Source organism: Physella acuta, unplaced genomic scaffold (assembly GCF_028476545.2).
Source record: "Physella acuta isolate Inbredline_101_S28 unplaced genomic scaffold, ASM2847654v3 ptg000283l, whole genome shotgun sequence".
Taxonomy (NCBI): domain Eukaryota; kingdom Metazoa; phylum Mollusca; class Gastropoda; family Physidae; genus Physella; species Physella acuta.
In genome coordinates this window covers 309,593-335,678 of record NW_026731802.1, presented here as the reverse complement: position 1 = coordinate 335,678, position 26,086 = coordinate 309,593, and the positions used below count along the sequence as shown (strand labels likewise).

Genomic DNA, 26,086 nt, shown 5'->3' with positions numbered 1-26,086 from the left:
CCGAAAGTAATTTTGCGACGGTGTGTGATGAGACGAAGGAGGTACAGATGTGATATCACACTTTTGGTTTATATAAAAGTGTATTAATATTAGAAAACAAACTTTAGTCGTTGTTTCGCGTTTTAGAAAACTGTTTTAATAATTGTAATAGAAATTGATTACAATTTTAAAAATACTAGATCTAGATCTAGATCTAGATCTAGTTAACTGGAACTTCAGCGCTTTACAATTTACAGGGGCTAATGATGAGTAACTAAATAGGAGGCTTAGACCTAGATCTATTATTTATTTTATTAGGCCTATACTTTATACTTCAACTTGTTAATGTTACACTTAAAAATTAGATCTAGATCTAGGCCTAAATAATTATTTATTCTAGACTGGATCTAGTTTTTAGAATTCGATTTTGATATATTTTTCTCACGTTTGTTTCAGTGACATTAGCGCGGGAAAGGTTATTTAAAAACTACAACTGCAAATCCCAAGTAGAAAGTAGATTCTAATTCTAGATTTCTAGATGTAGCTAGAGTTAGAGATCTAGATCTAGACCTAGTCTAGTAAACTTCTATATGAATCTATAGGGAACTATTGACTATAGGCCTACATAGTATAATACTATAATAGAAAATACAACTTATTATTAGGCCTAGATATTTAGATTCTACCCAGATCTAGTCTATTATTAACTTTTAACTTTACTATGAATGTCTACTACTAGACTCTAGATCTAGATCTAAATCTAGTAACTAGATCTAGACCTAGTACTAGATTCTAGATCTAGATCTATCTCATCTCTAGAATCTAAAATTTTCTAGATCTAGATTCTACTTCTAGATCTAGCTAGATCTAGAGTATCTAATAGTTATACTAGACTTAGATCTATCTATCTTCTAATCTAGATTCTAGATCTTATTGTTATAATATTGAAGTTACTCTATTTACATTTAGACCTAACTCTATTTAATAAAAAATAAAATAAAGTATTTATTATCTAAAATATCTAGATATCTTGATCTAGTGAATAAGTGATCTAGATCTAGAATCTAGCTAGATACTTTATTATATAATTAGTATACTTAGGCCTATACTCAGAGGCCTAGCGAGGGGGGGGGGGGTGCGGACCGCACCAGGTGACACCATTTAGGGGGGTGACACCATGGCAAAAAATAGCAAAATATATAGAGTATAGAGAAAAACTTTTGAGGGGGGGTGCAAATCAAAAGTTTGGGGGGGGGGGCGCTGATAAAAAATTTGAAAGTTTGTCCCCAGCAAGGGTCGCTACGCCTCTGGGGGGTGACACCATTAAGTGCCGCACCGGGTGACACCCGACCTCGCTACGCCACTGCCTATACTTAACTATACATTATACTCAACTATATTGCTATATACTATAGTATATTAAATATATATATATATATAGATCTATATAACTTCCCAAAGTTTCATGGTCACTGGATGAATAGTATTCGTATTAGTGTAGTAATGCATAAATGACAAGCCCACACACAGAAAAGAGAAAGACAATCAATTCAATCATACATTCATTTTTATAAATTTAGATTATATTATAAATAATAATGATTATAATAGAGCTATGTTTACAAGACAACGATATGAATAATACCGGGCCATCCTGCAAATTTTGATACTTTTAATAATTTATAGATGTGGGTAGATTCAGAGTCGCTCAACTAGCCTGACTCCAGAAACTAAACTAAAAACTTTTTATTTAGCAGTCATGTGCCCCATCATTCAAGGCATGGCAGCTGTTGGTGACCATTGTTTTATTTACATGTGATTTAAGATCTTGTTTCTGTGGGATGGAGTAATTTAGCCACCCAAGATGGAAACTGTTGCAGCAATACACAAGTGGTTGAAAAGTGATTTCAGCATACAAGTTTCTTCAGAGTGGCTGGCTGCATGTGTTGAATGGATTCAACAAGAACACCAGGTACATATATTAAAATTATATTTTGTTTAAATTAAATTTAAAGTTTTATTTCATTAAAACACCCACAACATATATATGTATATATATATATATATATATATATATATATATATATATATATATATATATATATATATATATATATATATATATACCGCTAGGTAGTGTGTCAGTCCGTCATTGCCTTAGACAACACATATTGTGCATTTCCTTGCATCACATTGTCTTATTATAAGTAATGGAATAGGGCCTATTTATGTAACAACTTAATTTTTTTTTGATAGTCAGCAAAGTTTTTACCCTTTTGCTTACGTCAACAAAAGAATGTGAATGTTTGCATTTGTGTGTTTTTTTTATATTTATGTTTGCGTTTGTGTTTTCTTTTGACCTTGCATTGTTTGCGTTTTTGTTTGAGTGTGCGTTTGTTTGTATTTGTGTTTGCGTTTTTGTTTGCATTTGTTTTATCTTTTGTATTTGTGTTGGCATGTTGCGTTTGCATTGTGCTTGCGTTAGTGTTTTCTTTTGTGTTGTGTTTGCATTATTGTTTGACTTTTGTTCTGCTCTCATGTTGGTACATTTAAAAAAGATTCACTCTGGTGAAGCACGGGTATGCAGCTAGTATTATATATTTATATATATATATATATATATATATATATATATATATATATATATATATATATATATATATAATCCTGGAACAAACTGACATACATACTAAAACAAATAGTGAATATTGTTTTCTAAAGCAGTGTCATTTGTGTCCAGGGGCAAGAACTCCCAGCACAAGAGTTGAGGTCTCTGGTGTATGAACAGTGGTTGGTCTCTGACTTGTCTGAGGTCAGCCTGCCACAGCTACCTGCTGATGCTGCCTCTGCTGACCACACCAAGCTTGGCCAGTGCTCACTTCAGGTTTGTGTAACACTCAAGTATGTGTGGGGGCTGGTTTGTGTAACACTCAAGTATGTGTGGGGGCTGGTTTGTGTAACACTCAAGTATGTGTTGGGGCTGGTTTGTGTAACACTCAAGTATGTGTTGGGACTGGTTTGTGTAACACTCAAGTATGTGTGGGGGCTGGTTTGTGTAACACTCAAGTATGTGTGGGGGCTGGTTTGTGTAACTCTCAAGTATGTGTGGGGGCTGGTTTGTGTAACACTCAAGTATGTGTTGGGGCTGGTTTGTGTAACACTCAAGTATGTGTTGGGGCTGGTTTGTGTAACACTCAAGTATGTGTGGAGGCTGGTTTGTGTAACACTCAAGTATGTGTGGAGGCTGCTGGTTTTTCCTCTCAAACTTTGCACCACTGAAATTTCATCAATTTAATTCACATTTGCCAGAAGCATAAGAATGATTATTATTAAAAAGTGTCAGAAAAAATAAATTGTTTCAATAAATAAATATATTTATAAAACTAAAATGTTTGAATATATATAACTTGATTATAAAAATAAATTGTCAATATCTTTATCCTGATTATAAAAATAAATTGTCTCAATATATTTAATAACCTGATTAAAAAAATAAATTGTGTTAATATATATATATAATGATTATAAAAATGAATTGTTTCTATATATAATCACCTCATTTCAAAAGAAGTTTGTGTGAGACAAATGTTTTGAATGTCCAGCTACTATCTGGATCTTAAGACACCGGTGGGCATAGTGCTGACCATAGGAAACTAAGACAGGTGGGCATAGTGCTGACCATAGGAAACTAAGACAGGTGGGCATAGTGCTGACCATAGGAAACTAAGACAGGTGGGCATAGTGCTGACCATAGGAAACTAAGACAGGTGGGCATAGTGCTGACCATAGGAAACTAAGACAGGTGGGCATAGTGCTGACCATAGGAAACTAAGATAGGTGGGCATAGTGCTGACCATAGGAAACTAAGACAGGTGGGCATAGTGCTGACCATAGGAAACTAAGACAGGTGGGCATAGTGCTGACCATAGGAAACTAAGACAGGTGGGCATAGTGCTGACCATAGGAAACTAAGACAGGTGGGCATAGTGCTGACCATAGGAAACTGAGACAGGTGGGCATAGTGCTGACCATAGGAAACTAAGACAGGTGGGCATAGTGCTGACCATAGGAAACTAAGACAGGTGGGCATAGTGCTGACCATAGGAAACTAAGACAGGTGGGCATAGTGCTGACCATAGGAAACTAAGACAGGTGGGCATAGTGCTGACCATGGGAAACTAAGACAGATGGGCATAGTGCTGACCATAGGAAACTAAGACAGGTGGGCATAGTGCTGACCATAGGAAACTAAGACAGGTGGGCATAGTGCTGACCATAGGAAACTAAGACAGATGGGCATAGTGCTGACCATAGGAAACTAAGACAGGTGGGCATAGTGCTGACCATAGGAAACTAAGACAGGTGGGCATAGTGCTGACCATAGGAAACTAAGACAGATGGGCATAGTGCTGACCATAGGAAACTAAGACAGGTGGGCATAGTGCTGACCATAGGAAACTAAGGCAGGTGGGCATAGTGCTGACCATAGGAAACTAAGACTGGTGGGCATAGTGCTGACCATAGGAAACTAAGACAGGTGGGCATAGTGCTGACCATAGGAAACTAAGACAGGTGGGCATAGTGCTGATCACCATAGGAAACTAAGACAGGTGGGCATAGTGCTGACCATAGGAAACTAAGACAGGTGGGCATAGTGCTGACCATAGGAAACTAAGACAGGTGGGCATAGTGCTGACCATAGGAAACTAAGACAGGTGGGCATAGTGCTGACCATAGGAAACTAAGACAGGTGGGCATAGTGCTGACCATAGGAAACTAAGACAGGTGGGCATAGTGCTGACCATAGGAAACTACAGTAGCGTAGCGGGAGGGACGACATATGTCCCCGGGTTGGAAAAATAAATTGATTGAAAGGTCGAGGGGGTGCAAATCAAAAGTTTGAGATGGGGGGTGCAAATCGAAAAGTTTGTACCCGGGCGCCGGGAAGGGTTGCTACGCCTCTGGGAAACTAAGACGTTACCCTGTGTGTCTTATGTGTTTTGGTAATGAACAGGAAAGTAAAACAAAGTAAATACAGCTGATTATAAAAATGTTGTGTGAGAGAAGTAATTATATGAATGGTGAATATATAACAGCTGATTATAAAAATGTTGTGAGAGAGAAAAGTTGTGAGCTTATATAAAATAGCTGATTATAAAAATAAATTGTGTTTATATATAAAACATGATTATAAAAATAATTTGTTGTATATATAAACAGATGATTACAAAATAACTTGTTTATGTATATAAAACAGCTGATTTCTCTGGTGGATGTGGGCTCTCCCCTGTATGGGCAGAAAGAAAGGCTACAAGGGAGGCTGAACCCAAACGTGGACGTGTCTGCTGACAAACCTTTCCAGCCTGCTGTAAGTCTGTCGTCATCTGTCCTTTTTCTGTCAAACTTCTGGCATGCTTTTATACTTTGTCATTAACTCATTCTTGTCAATGTCACGCCAATGTCGTACTTTTATACTTTGTCATTATCTCATTGAATTATCCAGCTATATTATAAAGAAATAAAGTCGAAGTTTTTGTTTATCAATTTTAGAAGAATCATAATTCTTTAAAACTTCAAAAGTTTTGAAAAAGTTATGACTTTTCAATCCTCTGGTTTGAAGCATATTGTTCCTTGTTAGCCATGGGCCAGATCAATTTTTGTTGCTGTTTGATGTTTGAAGCTTATTGTTCCTTGTTAGGCATGGGCCAGATCAATTTTTGTCGCTGTTTGATGTTTGAAGCGTATTGTTCCTTGTTAGCCATGGGCCAGATCAATTTTTTCTTTGTTTGATCTATCAGTGGGAACCCAAGCCTCGACGCATGCTACTGCTGCAGCTGACAGATGGCCACACCCACATCCAAGCTATGGAGTATCAGACAATAAAGGAACTACATGAACAGCTGCCAAGTGGAACAAAGGTGAAAGGTCATCTAGTCAGGAGGTCACACATCTCTGTCTAGTTCAACTGACTAACCAGCAAGTTCCACCAACAATTTCTCTATTCTTTCAATGCATCTCATGATGTACTAACCAAATTTGGGTCTGCGACTAATTCCAGAATGGACATTTGCCCGAAGGCAACAAATGCCCAAATAGAAGTTTGCGTGATAGGGACACCTGATGATGTTAGCCCCTAAAGAATATTTATTTAATGATGACCTACTAACAAAAGTGTATTTAATAATGATCTACTAACAAAAGTGTATTTAATGATGACCTACTAACAAAAGTTTATTTAATGATGACCTACTAACAAAAGTTTATTTAAAGGTGACCTACAACATGTAGCAAGGGGTAGATATTGAACTCAATGTTTGGTTGATTTATTTTTCAAGGTTCTCCTGTCAGGGGATCTGGAATGCTGGAGTGGAATAATTGTACTGCGAGCAGGGAACATTCATGTGCTTGGTGGTGAAGTGGACGCACTGTCTGAGAACAACACACCATTGGCTAACATTGACAGAGCTATGTAAGACATCATGTCGGTCTATTTAATGTAATTAGTCAGTGTATTTTGTTAGATTAGTCAATCTATTTAATATGTGTAGCAATCATTTGGTATACAGTGTAACAAACGTAGATGTTGTCAGTGTAACAAACTTTGATGTTGTCAGTGTAACAAACGTAGATGTTGCCAGTGTAACAAACGTAGATGTTACCAGTGTAACAAACGTAGATGTTGTCAGTGTAACAAATGTAGATGTTGCCAGTGTAACCAACTTTGATGTTGTCAGTGTAACAAACCTAGATGTTGCCAGTGTAACAAACGTAGATGTTGCCAGTGTAACAAATGTAGATGTTGCCAGTGTAACAAACGTAGATGTTGCCAGTGTAACAAACGTAGATGTTGTCAGTGTAACAAACGTAGATGTTGCCAGTGTAACCAACTTTGATGTTACTAGTGTAACAAACGTAGATGTTGTCAGTGTAACAAACGTAGATGTTGCCAGTGTAACAAACGTAGATGTTGTCAGTGTAACAAACGTAGATGTTGTCAGTGTAACAAACGTAGATGTTGCCAGTGTAACAAACGTAGATGTTACCAGTGTAACAAACGTAGATGTTGTCAGTGTAACAAACGTAGATGTTGCCAGTGTAACAAACGTAGATGTTGCCAGTACCATCATGCCATCCACTGTACTTGATCTGGCAGGCTTCAGCATAGAGAGTATGCAGGGGAACACAGGAAAAGAGAATTTTCTGGAAGGTTCATCACACGCGTGTCAGCAGAGTGCAAGTTGAATATGAAGTTAGATTCATCTCAAATAAAGCAGGAGACAAAATATGGCAGCCGCTCTCAGCATGGCAGTCTGTACAGGCAGGAAGTTAAGGCAGAAATTTCTTCTCAGCCCTCATTTCTTTCTCGGCAGAGTTTTGTAAAAATTGAATCAAATCAAAATAGTTTGATGGAAAGAAAAAAAGATATTCACGATGTCTGTAGATTTTTAACTAGTGTGAATGCTGTATTTGTAGGTATCCCTTCCATCACAATTAGAGGTTTCATCCATAGGTTTTCAATAAATAGGATTAGAAGTTATATTAGATTTTCTTTAAGAATTAGAAGTATCATTATTTTTTTCTGTATTTTATCTTACATCCGCCAGTTAAGTGATGAGGTAGACGACCTGTTTGAAGACGACATAGACCTACAGGAGATTGATGCAATGGAAAGTTCAGCGCGGCAGCGGAGAAGTGTCCCAGCCCTGTGTGACAGTTCCCCAGCCGACGTGCCTTCATTAGCCACATGCCAGATGAGGCCAATTGATGAGGATGTTGACATGTTTGATGATGATATTGAGTTGACTGAGATCAATCTGGCCATGGACCCTCAGAGTGTGCAGCAAAACCAGAGGGAAGAAAAGACCAGCTGCTACCCCCTGTTCACCAAGTCTTATCCCCATAGAACAGAGAACAAACAGAATTGTGACCGGCCGTCACCCGACGTGGCTGGCGTAAATCAAGCCGGTCAAATGTTGACCCACGGCGCCATGGCCAGAGGGAAGAGAAATCCTTTGTTTAAAACCAAACCTGATTCATCCTCCACCAGCAGCGTGGTGAGAACTGAGGGCTCAGGGCCAGCCAAGAAACAGTGCAAACTTTCTGACATGTTTGGGGGGAGAGCTTTGTCTGAACACAGCAGCTTCAAAGTTCCGTCCACCATTGTTGTTGATGGCTTGGATCATCCTGCTGTCTGCCCTAGAGCTGATATGTCCCTACATGCAACCACCTCCACATTTTCTCCTGTGAATACTGCCTTAAAACACACCAATCACAGCACAGTGACTTCCCCTTACAGCAATGTTAGCAAGCTGCCTAAAGCTGTCATCCGCCCCTTCTGTGATACTCCTGCCAGTAAGTTTTTTTGTTTTCTAGACTGCTACATTTGTGGGACAATTTTGTAGTCTTGACTAGACTGCTACATTTGTGGGACAAACTATTTTGTAGTCTAGACTAGACTGCTAAATTTGTGGGACAAACTATTTTGTAGTCTTGACTAGACTGCTACATTTGTGGGACAAACTATTTTGTAGTCTTGACTAGACTGCTACATTTGTGGGACAAACTATTTTGTAGTCTTGACTAGACTGCTACATTTGTGGGACAAACTATTTTGTAGTCTTGACTAGACTGCTACATTTGTGGGACAAACTATTTTGTAGTCTTGACTAGACTGCTACATTTGTGGGACAAACTATTTTGTAGTCTTGACTAGACTGCTACATTTGTGGGACAAACTATTTTGTAGTCTTGACTAGACTGCTACATTTGTGGGACAAACTATTTTGTAGTCTTGACTAGACTGCTACATTTGTGGGACAAACTATTTTGTAGTCTTGACTAGACTGCTACATTTGTGGGACAAACTATTTTGTAGTCTTGACTAGACTGCTACATATAAAATATATCCTTTCAGCTGATGAATGTGTAGCTCCTCCATTTAGGTATCTGTCAGAACTAAGCAGTTTAAAGCCTCCAGCTTTGTTAACTGTTAAGGTAAGAAACTTTTGTGGTTGTAATGTTGGACAGTACCTCTATAGTTTGTCCTAATTCTCTTAAATGTCTACGGCTTCTTTGTAGGTAGACCAAAAAAAACTTTTGTGAACTAAATGAATTCACTTCTTCAGGGCTTCTTTATCTAAAAGTGGTAAAAGTAGCACTATTTATACTTTAAAAACTTCTACATTTAAAAGCTGCACTATTTATACTTCAACACTATCTACTGACAGCACCACTTTAATTAAACGCCTGTATTATTTTCAGTCTTAGATGGATTTTTAAAATTATTGATATAATTAATAGTACGAGCCGACCCGCTGCGTATCATACGCCGCTATTTAGTTGTTTTTTTTCTACTTTTCAGTAATTTATAATTTGTGAATTTGACAGTACCAATGCTGCCACTGAAAATATTTGCTTAAAAACACTAAACCCCCCTCCCACCCCACATGAAAGCAGCCTCCTCTTAGTTACCTCCTCTAAATTTAAAATCGTTTCAAACTAAATTATCTGCCCCTAATAGCCGTCACCAAACCAGTCTCTATGATTGTAAAATGTAAACAACGTGACCACAGCTCACCAGACAATGTGGGGGTGGGGTGGGGGTGGTAGGTAGCGATAGAGAGGAAGAGAGGGGACTGCAAGGCGCGCTTTGCAGCTTGTTTTCTAACGGCTCCCAGAAGAGAATTATATATATAGATTACTTCCCCTGATGTACCGATAGGTGGCTGGTTTGAGTGTTTTGAACATTTCTGATGCAGCGCTATTTTCAATCTCTTGCTGTATTGTTAGCTCGTAATCGTTCTGTACAGACGTCACACGTGTTCTTAATTTCCCTTCGTTTTACCTAATTATTCAAATTTTCAACCTTAAATATTTTTTATTGGCACCTTCAATAGTCAGGAAAATAATTTTTTTTAAAAAAGCTCAAATTACCTTTATTTTTACAAGTTATTTCTCTAAGTTTTGCAATAGAAATTCTCTATTTTTCTAAAAGGGTATATTCTCAATATTATCATACTGAAATTGTTTTTATTTTTTCAACATCGAGTGATGTTGAAAAGTAAGATATTTTTTTCCCCGACCAGGCCTATAAAATATTTTAATTTCTCCGACCAGGCCTATATTTTTATTTCTCCGACCAGGCCTATATTTTAATTTCTCCGACCAGGCCTATAAAATATTTTAATTTCTCCGACCAGGCCTATATTTTAATTTCTCCGACCAGGCCTATAAAATATTTTAATTTCTCCGACCAGGCCTATATTTTAATTTCTCCGACCTAGCCTATATTTTAATTTCTCCGACCAGGCCTATATTTTTATTTCTCCGACCAGGCCTATATTTTAATTTCTCCGACCAGGCCTATATTTTTATTTCTCCGACCAGGCCTATCAAATATTTTAATTTCTCCAACCAGGCCTATAAAATATTTGAATTTCTCCGACCATGCCTATAAAATATTTTAATTTCTCCGACCAGGCCTATAAAATATTTTAATTTCTCCGACCTGGCCTATATTTTAATTTCTCCGACCAGGCCTATAAAAAATTTTAATTTCTCCGACCATGCCTATAAAATATTTTAATTTCTCCGACCAGGCCTATAAAATATTTTAATTTCTCCGACCAGGCCTATTTTTTAATTTCTCCGACCAGGCCTATATTTTAATTTCTCCGACCTAGCCTATATTTTAATTTCTCCGACCAGGCCTATATTTTTATTTCTCCGACCAGGCCTATATTTTAATTTCTCCGACCAGGCCTATATTTTTATTTCTCCGACCAGGCCTATCAAATATTTTAATTTCTCCAACCAGGCCTATAAAATATTTGAATTTCTCCGACCATGCCTATAAAATATTTTAATTTCTCCGACCAGGCCTATAAAATATTTTAATTTCTCCGACCTGGCCTATATTTTAATTTCTCCGACCAGGCCTATAAAATATTTGAATTTCTCCGACCATGCCTATAAAATATTTTAATTTCTCCGACCAGGCCTATAAAATATTTTAATTTCTCCGACCATGCCTATAAAATATTTTAATTTCTCCGACCAGGCCTATAAAATATTTTAATTTCTCCGACCAGGCCTATAAAATATTTTAATTTCTCCGACCATGCCTATAAAATATTTTAATTTCTCCGACCAGGCCTATAAAATATTTTAATTTCTCCGACCAGGCCTATAAAATATTTTAATTTCTCCGACCATGCCTATAAAATATTTTAATTTCTCCGACCAGGCCTATAAAATATTTTAATTTCTCCGACCAGGCCTATAAAATATTTTAATTTCTCCGACCATGCCTATAAAATATTTTAATTTCTCCGACCAGGCCTATAAAATATTTTAATTTCTCCGACCATGCCTATAAAATATTTTAATTTCTCCGACCAGGCCTATAAAATATTTTAATTTCTCCGACCTGGCCTATATTTTAATTTCTCAGACCAGGCCTATAAAATATTTTAATTTCTCCGACCTGGCCTATATTTTAATTTCTCCGACCAGGCCTATAAAATATTTTAATTTCTCCGACCATGCCTATAAAATATTTTAATTTCTCCGACCAGGCCTATAAAATATTTTAATTTCTCCGACCATGCCTATAAAATATTTTAATTTCTCCGACCTGGCCTATAAAATATTTTAATTTCTCCGACCATGCCTATAAAATATTTTAATTTCTCCGACCTGGCCTATAAAATATTTTAATTTCTCCGACCATGCCTATAAAATATTTTAATTTCTCCGACCAGGCCTATATTTTAATTTCTCCGACCTGGCCTATAAAATATTTTAATTTCTCCGACCATGCCTATAAAATATTTTAATTTCTCCGACCTGGCCTATAAAATATTTTAATTTCTCCGACCAGGCCTATAAAATATTTTAATTTCTCCGACCAGGCCTATAAAATATTTTAATTTCTCCGACCATGCCTATAAAATATTTTAATTTCTCCGACCTGGCCTATAAAATATTTTAATTTCTCCGACCATGCCTATAAAATATTTTAATTTCTCCGACCTGGCCTATAAAATATTTTAATTTCTCCGACCAGGCCTATAAAATATTTTAATTTCTCCGACCATGCCTATAAAATATTTTAATTTCTCCGACCAGGCCTATAAAATATTTTAATTTCTCCGACCATGCCTATAAAATATTTTAATTTCTCCGACCAGGCCTATAAAATATTTTAATTTCTCCGACCTGGCCTATATTTTAATTTCTCAGACCAGGCCTATAAAATATTTTAATTTCTCCGACCTGGCCTATATTTTAATTTCTCCGACCAGGCCTATAAAATATTTTAATTTCTCCGACCATGCCTATAAAATATTTTAATTTCTCCGACAGGCCTATAAAATATTTTAATTTCTCCGACCATGCCTATAAAATATTTTAATTTCTCCGACCTGGCCTATAAAATATTTTAATTTCTCCGACCATGCCTATAAAATATTTTAATTTCTCCGACCATGCCTATAAAATATTTTAATTTCTCCGACCAGGCCTATAAAATATTTTAATTTCTCCGACCATGCCTATAAAATATTTTAATTTCTCCGACCTGGCCTATAAAATATTTTAATTTCTCCGACCATGCCTATAAAATATTTTAATTTCTCCGACCTGGCCTATAAAATATTTTAATTTCTCCGACCATGCCTATAAAATATTTTAATTTCTCCGACCAGGCCTATATATCAACCCTGACAAACAAGCTTGGGTGTGCTGAAGGCAACCAATGGACATTGAGCTGCAGAATTAATGATGGCACTGCAACTCTTGATGTGGACTTCAGTAATGATGTAAATATTCAAGGAAGTTAATTCTTGATGAAAATTTCAAATTTTAGAAGTTGATTTAAATTAAATATAGCAAAGAATTCATTGAAAAACTTTATATTTCTAAATGACTAAACTGATTGGGTCCACCACAATCCCCAGGTCCTGACTAAACTGACTGGGTCCACCACAATCCCCTGGTCCTGACTAAACTGATTGGGTCCACCACAATCCCCTGGTCCTGACTAAACTGATTGGGTCCACCACAATCCCCTGGTCCTGACTAAACTGATTGGGTCCACCACAATCCCCAGGTCCTGACTAAACTGATTGGGTCCACCACAATCCTAAGGTCCTGGCTAAACTGATTGGGTCCACCACAATCCTCAGGTCCTGGCTAAACTGATTGGGTCCACCAAAATCCTCAGGTCCTGACTAAACTGATTGGGTCCACCACAATCCCCAGGTCCTGACTAAACTGATTGTGTCCACCACAATCCTCAGGTCCTGGCTAAACTGATTGGGTCCACCACAATCCTCAGGTTCTGACTAAACTGATTGGGTCCACCACAATCCCCAGGTCCTGACTAAACTGATTGGGTCCACTACAATCCTCAGGTCCTGACTAAACTGATTGGGTCCACTACAATCCTCAGGTCCTGACTAAACTGATTGGGTTTACTACAATCCTCAGGTCCTGACTAAACTGATTGGGTTTACTACAATCCTCAGGTCCTGACTAAACTGATTGGGTTTACTACAATCCTCAGGTCCTGACTAAACTGATTGGGTTTACTACAATCCTCAGGTCCTGACTAAACTGATTGGGTTTACTACAATCCTCAGGTCCTGACTAAACTAATTGGGTTTACAGCAGAAGAGAGTCTTATGATGAGACAAAAGGCCAAGACAGATCCCGGACAGAGACAAATTGTTACGCAGGTGAGTTAGGTGATCTGCTGTCTTAAGACATGAAAGAAATGTTATTCCAATAGTGATCTAGAGACTTGTAATGAGCTGGATGTGTTAGAAGTGTTACAGTGTGTTAGAACACTGCTGAATTTAAGTCTTCTAAAAACTTGCCAGGGCCTGTACAAGTGTCAGCAAAAGCTGATCAACATCTCTTGTCTGATGGACGTGGCCGTGTCAGGCCATGGGCTGAAGCCAGTGGTGACCAGACTAGCCGAGGTCTCTAGAGAACAGGTGGACAGCCTGCTGCAGGTGGTGGAAACATGCCTGAGTCAACACAAGACAGGCAGGTGATGGTGACTGACTGACAGGCAGGTGATGGTGACTGACTAACAGGCAGGTGATGGTGACTGACTGACAGGCAGGTGATGGTGACTGACTGACAGGCAGGTGATGGTGACTGACTGACAGGCAGGTGATGGTGACTGACTGACAGGCAGGTGATGGGTGACCAACAGACAGGCAGGTGATGGTGACTGACTGACAGGCAGGTGATGGGTGACTGACTGACAGGCAGGTGATGGGTGACCAACAGACAGGCAGGTGATGGGTGACCAACAGACAGGCAGGTGATGGGTGACTGACTGACAGGCAGGTGATGGGTGACTGACTGACAGGCAGGTGATGGTGACTGACTGACAGGCAGGTGATGGGTGACCAACAGACAGGCAGGTGATGGGTGACCAACAGACAGGCAGGTGATGGTGACCAACAGACAGGCAGGTGATGGGTGACCAACAGACAGGCAGGTGATGGGTGACCAACAGACAGGCAGGTGATGGGTGACTACCAGACAGGCAGGTGATGGGTGACCAACAGACAGGCAGGTGATGGGTGACTGACTGACAGGCAGGTGATGGGTGACCAACAGACAGGCAGGTGATGGTGACTGACTGACAGTATTCTGACAACTGACTGAGAATATCTGTCTAAACTTAGAGGATCTAACATTAAAGACTAAATTTTAAAATGTAAATATAAATAAAGTCATGCAATTTTTGTGGTTGATTTTGTTGTTTCAAAATTATTTTATTGTGCAGTCATTCTTTTTGTTAAAGAAACATTTAGCAAAAGCAACCTTTTAATTTAAATAAAAAATAATTTTGGCATTGAGTAGAATCCCTGTACATTTTTGTTGTAAAAGTAAAATAATGTAAAGGAATCTGGTATAATAATAAAAATTACAATCTTAAGTAATTTCCAGTCTGTGGCATCCTCTCAGCAGTTGTACTGCCAGTATTTCATGTTTAGCAAATAAATAAAATTCAACATGTCTGAAGACACAAAAACAATGTTTACAAATCTAGTTGAAATCTAAAACTCGTAACGAACGACTCCACATTTGATTATTTTGATCTCTGACTTCGGCCTCTCGTTCATTGTGTCTTGTTCTTCCATCTTCTTTAAAACCTCTGTTCCTTCAATCACCTTACTGAAACAATAAGTTTCTTGTGACTTTCAATTTATAATTCAGACCAAGATCTAAAATTTCAATTTTTTTTAACCAACTTATCTGACCTCAAACCTTTCCTGCATCAAACACTTTTGATTCAAATTAAGATGCTTTGTAAAATTATAGGGGTGAAAAATTATCTCCCTAGATCAATCAACTAATTTGCCACAACTAGAGACTGGAATGGATTTCTCTACAGCTCATCTTTTGTTTGGTATCAGAGAAACAGTTCAATGTACAAGTAAATCAATCTTACCCAAAAGAGAATAGTGCTGTCTATATCAGATCTTACCCAAAAGAGAATAGTGCTGTCTATATCAGATCTTACCCAAAAGAGAATAGTGCTGTCTATATCAGATCTTACCCAAAAGAGAATAGTGCTGTCTATATCAGATCTTACCCAAAAGAGAATAGTGCTGTCTATATCAGGTCTTACCCAAAAGAGAATAGTGCTGTCTATATCAGATCTTACCCAAAAGAGAATAGTGCTGTCTATATCAGGTCTTACCCAAAAGAGAATAGTGCTGTCTATATCAGAACTTACCCAAAAGAATAGTGCTGTCTATATCACATCTTACCCAAAAGAGAATAGTGCTGTCTATATCACATCTTACCCAAAAGAGAATAGTGCTGTCTATATCACATCTTACCCAAAAGAGAATAGTGCTGTCTATATCAGATCTTACCCAAAAGAGAATAGTGCTGTCTATATCAGATCTTACCCAAAAGAGAATAGTGCTGTCTATATCACATCTTACCCAAAAGAGAATAGTGCTGTCTATATCAGATCTTACCCAAAAGAGAATAGTGCTGTCTATATCACATCTTACCCAAAAGAGAATAGTGCTGTCTATATCACATCTTACCCAAAAGAGAATAGTGCTGTCTATATCAGATCTTACCCAAAAGAGAATAGTGCTGTCTATATCAGATCTTACCCAAAAGAGAATAGTGCTGTCTATATCACATCTTACCCAAAAGAGAATAGTGCTGTCTATATCAGATCTTACCCAAAAGAGAATAGTGCTGTCTATATCAGATCTTACCCAAAAGAGAATAGTGCTGTCTATATCAGATCTTACCCAAAAGAGAATAGTGCTGTCTATATCACATCTTACCCAAAAGAGAATAGTGCTGTCTATATCACATCTTACCCAAAAGAGAATAGTGCTGTCTATATCAGATCTTACCCAAAAGAGAATAGTGCTGTCTATATCAGAACTTACCCAAAAGCCACGTATTTGGTGTCCATCCAAGGACAGGGCTGTAGTGTGATGTAGAACTGAGATCCGTTGCTGTGGCGCCCTTTGTTTGCCATTCCCACAATGCCACGTTCATTGTGTTTGACAATAAAATTTTCATCTGAAAAAATTTTTTACTTTTCTCAGCAGTGTGACATTTGTGTAATTTCATACTTTGTATATGTAAGCAATTCAATTTAAAGCTGGGGCATCCAAACTTTCTTTTACCTCCCCTATGGCTGGCCAAAAAAGATGGCACATTTTCCAACCACTGCACTTTTTTTTTTAAAATAACCACTTAGGTTAAAAAAAAAAGAAAAAAGCAGTGTACACAAAAGTTTGCCTAAGTTTATTATGAATAACTTAAAAACCATGTTAACTGATAATAAATGAAAATAACACTAATCCCAAAAAAGGTGAGCAAAACACTACCTCTACTATTTCTATTAAAAATGTATTTTTATGTTTAAAAAAAAAATGAATGTAGTCACTGAAGCTTCTTTACTTTTAAATAGTTACATTAAAAATAAAGTCAGATTCAACAGCATTGGAGTTTTAATTGGATGAAACTTCACTAATTGTGTTGCCCGTAATTTAGGGAAAAAAAATTCTTTTGAAAATATGTAAATAATGAACCACTAGTGATAGAACAAGGAAACAACGTAAATAAAACCTACAAGCCGACCTGCGGCGTATCATATGCCGCTATTTAGTTGTTTTAATTTCTACTTTTCAGTAATTCATAATTTGTGAATTCGACAGTACCAGGGGTGGGGGTGGTAGGGATATGCCTGGAGAGGAAGAGAGTGGGCTGCTAGGCGTGCTTACAGCTTGGTGTTTTCTATGGTCTCCAAGAAGAGAATTATATATATATATAATATTTACTCCTTCAAAATCTTGTTACCAACACTACTACATGTAAATAAACATACTAACATACTTGGGTGACCACAGAACTGTACCACACACTGGCAAAAGTGGGGGCATAAAGGGTTAATCACATGGCCAAGCTAGACATATAGACGTGGATTGATTTATTATTACATTACAATGTAATACCTTCAAAAACCTGGCCGAACACAGATTCTCCACCATTACCTCGACCATTATATATATCTGAAATGAGAAATAATTTTTCACTTACTAGTGCCAGGAATAATGACTTAGGCTGTAAATGTGATTTCAAGGGTAAGGGAAATGATGGCGTCCCATGTGTCATGGGCTCAGTAAGGAAAAGATGATGAAGGGAGGTGATACATTTCTGTGCTTAACTTGAGTTACCTCCTCCTTGTATCCAGCCATTTTTGACAATTCTGTGGAAGATGGAGTTCTGGTAGGTCAGCTTGAAGCCAGTCTCTAGTGACTCCCCCTTCTCTCCTGAACAAAGCAGCAAAAAATTGGCACAGGTTTTAGGGACAATGTCTGAAAAAAGCTGAAACGTTTGCATTAGTTAAAACTTGGTCCTTTTGGTGTCATTTAAATAGAAAAATAAAATGATCAGAAGAAAAAAAATTATTTTAACTGCGTCACATGGTGGGGGCATAATGGATGCAGTTTACATCAGATGACACACTCAGATACTGCACCAGATGACACCCTCGGATACTGCACCAAATGACACCCTCAGATACTGCACCAAATCATGAAATGACACCATCAGATACTGCACCGAATGACACCTTCAGATACTGCACCGAATGACAACTTCAGATACTGCACCGAATGACACCCATCCTAGTGATAGCACAGCTTCTACAGACAGCATAACATACTCAGGTACACTCAAATGTGCAAACTCTAGAGCTAATGTTACCTCTATTATCAGGCCTCCAATGAACTCATCATTAATCGAGATGTCCATAAAAACATGATCATGTCCTTGAGAGTTGAGTTTTTTCTTGTAAGCCTCTTCTGTGAGAGTGTAGTACAGGGGCTCTGGCCTATACTCTTCATAGTTGTGATTGTCCTCTGCCCAGCTTATGAAGTCATCTGGTCCACCTATCAACACATCATTCACAAAAGCTATTGCCTTTTCATTAAAGCCCCAGGCCTCTCCACGCAGTTCCTGTTGATTAAAATTGTCTATTACTAATAGTATTCGTGAAATTGTGCACATAAAGCTTTATTGAGTCTTCTTTTAAGTATTACTTATTGTATCTCAAGTAACATTTCATTTAATAAGCAATAGCTTTAGATCTTTATAATGATAAATCTTTCTTTTATTTGCTATAAATATCTTTACATTAATATACTTTTTTGTTAATAATCAATATCTCAATACAGGCCAATACCTTTCTTTTGTTTGCTATATAGGCATCCCAGTCACACTGTAACATCCCAACAATAACAGGCTTGGGGAAGATTTCAGGCTGCCTTCTGTACAGGTCCTGAAATAAATAATTGATTATACTTATACCTCAGTATTTTTTTTTAGAAACCAAACAATAATTGACAAAATAGGCTCTAAAACATTAATTACTAAAGTATAGAGTAATAGCGACTAAACAGTAACACCACTGGCACTGAGACTAAATCAATTAACTTAATAAACTACTAGATCTAACTACTATTACTTAAGTATTAAAAGTTTAAAGTAAGTTTACTAAACTTAAACTAGAAAGAAACATAGTTTAATATAGATAGACTATACTTACTATACTACTAGACTAACTAGATACTACTAGATAGAGAATAAGAGATCTAGTTCAAATAGATCAAGAAAATTAATAAATATTTTAATAACCCTATTTTAAAAATAGGATGGCATCTTTCATCATATTATATGGCATATGGTAGGTAATAAAATATTACCTCCACGCATGTTTTCGCTTTGATGAAGTTCACTTCATTTATTAGCCCATAGAGAGCAATTTTGTAAACTCTACCCGCCATGTTTAATTTACCATAGAAACAAGGAAAAATAACCACTTTTTTGGTCATAGTTTTTCCCCCTGGTTAAGATTTTTAAAAATCAGAATTTTAGTTCCGCTAGTCCTTTGTTGTAAAAAGACCAGATTCTGATAGTCTGGTGTTATATTTTAGATCAGTTTGTTTTTAAGGCACATCTCGAGTTTGAATGAGCAGCAGGCACTTGCAAAAACTATAAACATAGTCAAATCATAGTGTTAACTGTTTATAAAGATTTAAACTTAAACAGATCTAGATTATTATAAGATGAAAGAAGACAGCACTTATTCTATCCCATGTTCTCACACAGTTAGTTGTGTTGAATTTTCCCCCTTCGAGTGGTCTTGTCATTTGCTTGCTGTCGGAACATCTTCTGGGATCTCAGTCTTCTCTTGTCGGTTTCAGGTAGAAAATCTAGATCTAGATCTATAGTATAGGCTCACCCATAGTATATATATATATATAGTATAGATTTATAATTTTATAGCCGCTAAAACTCCATTTTAGCGTATTTTATTCCCCGCAAAGCAGCGACCCATTCACCTCTAGGTAAGCGTATTTTAAAATAAATTATAAACACACAAAAACATTAGGCTGGCTTATTATTATTTCTTTATGAATTTTTGTTTTGGTTTTTGATAATTTACTTTAGTACAAACTTGAGAAAATTTGTGAACTCACTGTGAATCTGGACGTGTAGTAGGAATTTTTCTCCAGCTGACGATCACATGCTACTTAATTGGAACTGTCCTAAGCCAAATGCTTATTTATAATGTTTTTTACTTTTTCTAATTATCACATTTTTAAAATATACGTAGATCTAGATCAAATTCTAGTGTTTTCTTAATGTTTTTATGTGTTTCGGTTGTGTTATAATAAAATACGCTAAAATGGAGTTTTACGGAATAGGCCTATAGATCTATTATAATATTATTATAATTATATATTAGTTAAATCAAGGGATGATATTTCGAGTCGTCCCTTTGAATCCCGGTCAGAACGTCCTCCCGTCGTGGCCTCAACCAACCGGCGGGCTTGTTGCATATAAACTCAAAACAATAATATAAACAATCTCCTTTCAGTAGGTCAGGCCATAGAACTGGTTGGTGACCTACTTACCAGCCCTATAGCTTTTAGAATTTAGATCTAATAGGGATTTTTAGTTGTTTTTTTTTAGTACAAAAAATTTACAGGCCTAGATTCTCTATTCTTGTAGAGCTCAACTAGATCTATGTAAGAGTAGCTTGAAAATATAAACAATTCATCAAAAATTTCCTTTCTTGTCCAAATAGTTTTTAGCGCAATTTCCATTCTGGAGAATTGCGTTTATTAACTCGTCATTTCTGGGAATGGATGGATGAATGAATGAATGAATGGATGGATGAATGTGTGTCCGCAGCTTTAAGTCGTATCTCCTCCTCAACGAAGCAATATCGAGGACTAGTTCCAAAAGCAATTATGTTAAGCAAGTTACGAGGATGAACATAGGCCATAAAAATTCCGGGTTTCTTTCATGGATTTCCCGGAAAAGCCAAAAAACACCGAAAAAATGCAGTTTTTGGCCCATATCTCGGCAACCAGACCACTTAGCGACTTGAAACATGTACCAATCGATTCCTGCCATAATTTAGAACAATATTGCCGAAGAAAGTTTTCAAGTTTTAGTCATGTAACTCTATTGTAAATAAAACATGTATTTTAACCAATGGTTTTACTAACCCTGATCTTGATTTACGCTACGACAGAGCTATTTTTAGATAACATAAGGAAATTGCGCTTAAATGTCACTAGACTTTTTAATTAACTTGTTTTATTGCTGGCATTGGCCATTTTTTATTAGATTAATTCCTTGCGGCTCAATATTTTGTATTTTATGTCATTTGTATTTCAGGAAGAAGATTCAGAAATCACTAAAGGTATTGAGTACACACATTTAAGAGATTTTTCTACCCAGTGTAACACATTGGCCATAGCATGGAGCCCACAAACTTCATTGAAAGTGTTACCAAAGTTAATGAGGTAAGAAGAAAAATGACTGAATCCAATGCTTGATCATGTATGAACTTGCCTAGATACAGTGTTTCTTTCAGACTTTTTTTGCTCGTAGGGGGGAAGATGCCCCCCCCCAAAGAGATGCCTGTAAGAAACACTGCTATTTAGCTCACACAAACTAACTAGAATGTACACCTATAAGTATGAAAGTACACCTATGTCTGTGTACACATATGACAGACAGGCTACACCTATGACTGTGCTACTATGTGCACCTGTGGTACTTTTTTTTTCAGCTTGGCTGCAGCTTCAGATGACAGAAGTTTAAAGGTTTTTATCACGGACATGAACAAATCAAATACAGTCAAAGTAAGTTTTTTACTTTAAAGATTTTATCACGTACATGAACAAATCAAATACAGTCAAAGTAAGTTTTTTACTTTAAAGATTTTATCACGTACATGAACAAATCAAATACAGTCAAAGTAAGTTTTTACTTTAAAGATTTTATCAAGTACATTTACAAATCAAATACAGTCAAAGTAAGTTTTTTACTTTTAAGATTTTTATCACGGACATGAACAAATCAAATATATTAAGTTTTTATTCAGGGTTTACTTAGATTCTGTCAGATATGATTGCACTGATTTCCCCCAGGTATTGTCTGGACACAAAGGTTTTGTCAATTCTATCACATATGATCCTAGTGAAGGCTCCCAGCTGGCCAGCACAGGAGATGACTTGACCTGTAGGATCTGGTCACTGGCAGAAGGTCGCCAGGAGTCCTTGTTTCAACTTACCTCCCCTGGCATGGCTGTGTGCTGGCACTCTGACGAACCATTCAAGGTGAGAACTGACATAGTAGAGTAGCCATTGTCTTAGACCTGACACAGTAGAGTAGCCATTGTCTTAGACCTGACACAGTAGAGTAGCCATTGTCTTAGACCTGACACAGTAGCCATTGTCTTAGACCTGACACAGTAGAGTAGCCATTGTCTTAGACCTGACACAGTAGCCATTGTCTTAGACCTGACACAGTAGAGTAGCCATTGTCTTAGACCTGACACAGTAGCCATTGTCTTAGACCTGACACAGTAGAGTAGCCATTGTCTTAGACCTGACACAGTAGCCATTGTCTTAGACCTGACACAGTAGCCATTGTCTTAGACCTGACACAGTAGCCATTGTCTTAGACCTGACACAGTAGCCATTGTCTTAGACCTGACACAGTAGCCATTGTCTTAGACCTGACACAGTAGAGTAGCCATTGTCTTAGACCTGACACAGTAGAGTAGCCATTGTCTTAGACCTGACACAGTAGCCATTGTCTTAGACCTGACACAGTACAGTAGCCATTGTCTTAGACCTGACACAGTAGCCATTGTCTTAGACCTGACACAGTAGCCATTGTCTTAGACCTGACACAGTAGAGTAGCCATTGTCTTAGACCTGACACAGTAGAGTAGCCATTGTCTTAGACCTGACACAGTAGCCATTGTCTTAGACCTGACACAGTAGAGTAGCCATTGTCTTAGACCTGACACAGTAGCCATTGTCTTAGACCTGACACAGTAGCCATTGTCTTAGACCTGACACAGTAGCCATTGTCTTAGACCTGACACAGTAGCCATTGTCTTAGACCTGACACAGTAGAGTAGCCATTGTCTTAGACCTGACACAGTAGAGTAGCCATTGTCTTAGACCTGACACAGTAGAGTAGCCATTGTCTTAGACCTGACACAGTAGAGTAGCCATTGTCTTAGACCTGACACAGTAGCCATTGTCTTAGACCTGACACAGTAGAGTAGCCATTGTCTTAGACCTGACACAGTAGAGTAGCCATTGTCTTAGACCTGACACAGTAGCCATTGTCTTAGACCTGACACAGTAGAGTAGCCATTGTCTTAGACCTGACACAGTAGAGTAGCCATTGTCTTAGACCTGACACAGTACAGTAGCCATTGTCTTAGACCTGACACAGTAGCCATTGTCTTAGACCTGACACAGTAGCCATTGTCTTAGACCTGACACAGTAGCCATTGTCTTAGACCTGACACAGTAGCCATTGTCTTAGACCTGACACAGTAGCCATTGTCTTAGACCTGACACAGTAGAGTAGCCATTGTCTTAGACCTGACACAGTAGAGTAGCCATTGTCTTAGACCTGACACAGTAGAGTAGCCATTGGGCAAATCAAGTAACCTCTTTATTCAAGTAATATTTCGAAAGACATTTGAGAATTTTAAAAAGGAAGAAAAAAGTTGTTCTAGCTGTTGATCTCTTGTTTTTAAAGCTTGATATCATATGGCTCATTGTGTAAAAAAAAAATTATTATTTTTTAATCAAAGCTGATGGTGGCCCAGAAGGATGGAATTATTCGTTTCTTTTCTCTACACAACAACCAGCCAATCATGAGCCTCAGCACTGGACAAACACCTCTCCTGTCTGCTGATTGGTCAAGACACAACAACTTGCTTGTTGGTGCTGTGGCAGGCTCTGATTGGATCGTTTTTGATGTTTCATTGTCAAGGTAAATTTTTCAATCTGTTGTTCTGTGGTGTTGGCTGGGACAGTACAAGGTTCCTTCAGAGTAGGGTAAGCTGGGAGACATGAATAGTTTGAGTGGGTGATCTTTTTGTTATAATCACATTCACACCTAAACACAGAGACCTTTTTGACAAGCTTTTATTTAACTTGCTTCCTCTCTGTCTGTCGTCAGTCTGTCTAGATCGAAACGCCCAAGCGAAATTTCTGGCACTTCTAACTGACAGATTCGGTTCAAAGTTGGCACGTGGGTCAAGACATGAAGACAATGCAATCTGACATTAAATTTGACTTCTGACATTAAATTTGACTTAATTGGATGCCTAATTATTTTTTTATGAATTAATTAAAATTGGGACCGAATTAGTAGGCTGTCTTATCCAACTATTCTGTGCTATTATACACTTGTTATCGTGTTCATTAGGTGCGCAATGGTTTTTAGTAATGCAACTCTATTTAAATCTATAATAATAGTTTCGCTGTCTGTCTATCTATCTATCTGACAAGAACGCTCTAGAGAAAACACAAGGAAAATAAAAACATGCATAGTATTTCGAAAAACGAAGTATGACGTCGACACATTTAGCGCACAGAGTAGAAAATAATCTCAAGCCGGATAGTGCACACATTGATATGACGTCATTGATTTGGTCTAATTTGGTCTAATCTAAGTGGTTTGCGTGAAGTTTCTTTCATACAATTCTTCGGGTAGGGGCGAAGCCCCACCCCCGCGTAAGAACGTCTGAGCCCCCCCCCCTCTCCCCAACTCAAAAGAAATTTCCTCATCGATACTCTATAATAAAATTACCGCCTAATTAATGTGTCTCATCTAAAAAGTGGTTTTCTTGCAATTTCTTTAATGCAATTCTTCGCGTAGTGGCTATGCGCGACACCAGTGTTTCTTTCAGACTTTTTCCTCCACGGAGAGGGGTGAGGGTACTTGAAATTTTCGGGGGCGGGGGTAGAATTTTCGGGGAGGGGGCGGACACTGGAAAAAGTAAATAATTATATTTTGTTGAATGGGACGGTAGACATGTTTTTTAGAGGGGGGGGGGGTGGGTGGGGGGTGGGGGGTGGGGGGGGGTGTGTGGGTGGGTGGGGGGTGGGGGGTGGTGTGTGTGGGGGTGGGGGGTGGTGTGTGTGGGGGTGGGGGGTGGGTGGGGGGGTGGGGGGGTGGTTTTAGTTTAGAGAAAAGAGACAGCACTATCAGCCTAGCGCCCGGTGTATCCTTCCTCAACGGGCCATTTTTCTCGTTATAAAATAAAAGTACTTAAAAAATACTCATAAAAAACTTCATTAATATTAGTAAAAGTATCCAATAGATAATACAGCGACACGCGCTTTTCTTTATAGTTATTTAAATGGTAGCGTATTATTAAATATTTAAAGAAAATAAAATATTTTCTACCTTTTAGTGCATTATTACATAAAAGCTTGTTATTAAAAAGTTTTTTATGAATTTTTTTGTTGTTACCTTCACAGTCTGCCAATAGAAAAAAGACAAGCTCACAATGAAGGCGCTCGAAATTTTCGCTGGTCTCGATGTCATGAGTCACTGGTGGCAACATGTGGCCGCCCTGGGCGTCAGCTCAAAGTCTTCAACACCAGGCATCATCAGGTTTGTAACCCATGGTTTGGTCCCCACATTTTATCGCTTCAGATGTCTACGCCACTTCAAATGTTCGTCTACATCATTTGTGTCTCTACCCCATGTGAGCTGATGTTTTGTCTACATGACTTGTGTTCTAGTCAGCTAATGTTTTGTCCCACAGACCCATGTCAATACCAGCCTGAAGGTTTCCTATGGCCTCTCCTGGCACCAGCGCCTGCCTATTGTGGCAGTAGGGGGGGACAAGATGGTCCACTTCTGGAGTGTTGAGTCTATCTAACAGACAGACAGACAAACTCACCAGCCTGTGTTCACATTTATTGATGTAAAAACTCTGCACATGATGGAAATAAATAAACATTTTTATGATTGAATCTTTTGGTCCAAATTTTATTCCCATTGAGGTTGCTGTAGTTCCATAAAAAAAAGTTTTTTGAGTCGTACTGTTAAAACAATTTCTCTTTTTTGTTTTTTTTTACCAAAATATTTACTGCCACCATGCAAACTTTAAAACAATGTAGTCTTAGTGCAAAATGATTTTTTAACACTTAACATCTTCTGAAACTGTTAACTAAGGTAATGAAATTTTCAAGTT

The 26,086-nt window shown here is 37.7% G+C and overlaps 3 protein-coding genes across 5 annotated transcripts; 2 read left to right on the top strand and 1 right to left on the bottom strand.

Annotated features, from left to right (window-relative positions):
• The first annotated feature begins 1,425 nt into the window (after nt 1-1,425).
• LOC131939533 (recQ-mediated genome instability protein 1) lies at nt 1,426-14,748 on the top strand. 3 transcript variants are annotated; one of them, XM_059297901.1, is made up of 12 exons: nt 1,426-1,951; nt 2,720-2,863; nt 5,237-5,347; nt 5,778-5,897; nt 6,315-6,448; nt 7,133-7,412; nt 7,584-8,331; nt 8,894-8,973; nt 12,687-12,800; nt 13,623-13,718; nt 13,863-14,035; nt 14,547-14,748. In XM_059297901.1, the coding sequence occupies exons 1-12, from the start codon at nt 1,844-1,846 to the stop codon at nt 14,548-14,550; spliced, it is 2,112 nt and encodes a 703-aa protein (XP_059153884.1). In that variant the 5' UTR covers nt 1,426-1,843; the 3' UTR covers nt 14,551-14,748. The 3 variants fall into 3 exon arrangements, with proteins under 3 accessions (XP_059153884.1, XP_059153882.1, XP_059153883.1); XM_059297899.1 differs by lacking the exon at nt 14,547-14,748 and adding an exon at nt 14,263-14,540; XM_059297900.1 differs by lacking the exon at nt 14,547-14,748 and adding an exon at nt 14,186-14,248.
• A 1-nt stretch (nt 14,749) lies between these two features.
• On the bottom strand, nt 14,750-19,339 carry LOC131939540 (putative inactive peptidyl-prolyl cis-trans isomerase-like 6). The gene is made up of 7 exons (XM_059297916.1): nt 19,251-19,339; nt 18,731-18,826; nt 18,253-18,504; nt 17,721-17,871; nt 17,499-17,555; nt 16,425-16,560; nt 14,750-15,177 (listed from the first exon to the last, which is right to left on the bottom strand). The coding sequence occupies exons 1-7, from the start codon at nt 19,329-19,331 to the stop codon at nt 15,060-15,062; spliced, it is 891 nt and encodes a 296-aa protein (XP_059153899.1). The 5' UTR covers nt 19,332-19,339; the 3' UTR covers nt 14,750-15,059.
• Nucleotides 19,340-19,421: 82 nt separating this feature from the next.
• Nucleotides 19,422-25,867, top strand: LOC131939537 (nucleoporin Nup37). Its single transcript, XM_059297913.1, has 7 exons — nt 19,422-19,751; nt 21,238-21,365; nt 21,635-21,707; nt 21,996-22,184; nt 23,687-23,868; nt 25,365-25,500; nt 25,655-25,867. The coding sequence occupies exons 1-7, from the start codon at nt 19,614-19,616 to the stop codon at nt 25,769-25,771; spliced, it is 963 nt and encodes a 320-aa protein (XP_059153896.1). The 5' UTR covers nt 19,422-19,613; the 3' UTR covers nt 25,772-25,867.
• The last annotated feature ends 219 nt before the right edge of the window (nt 25,868-26,086 follow it).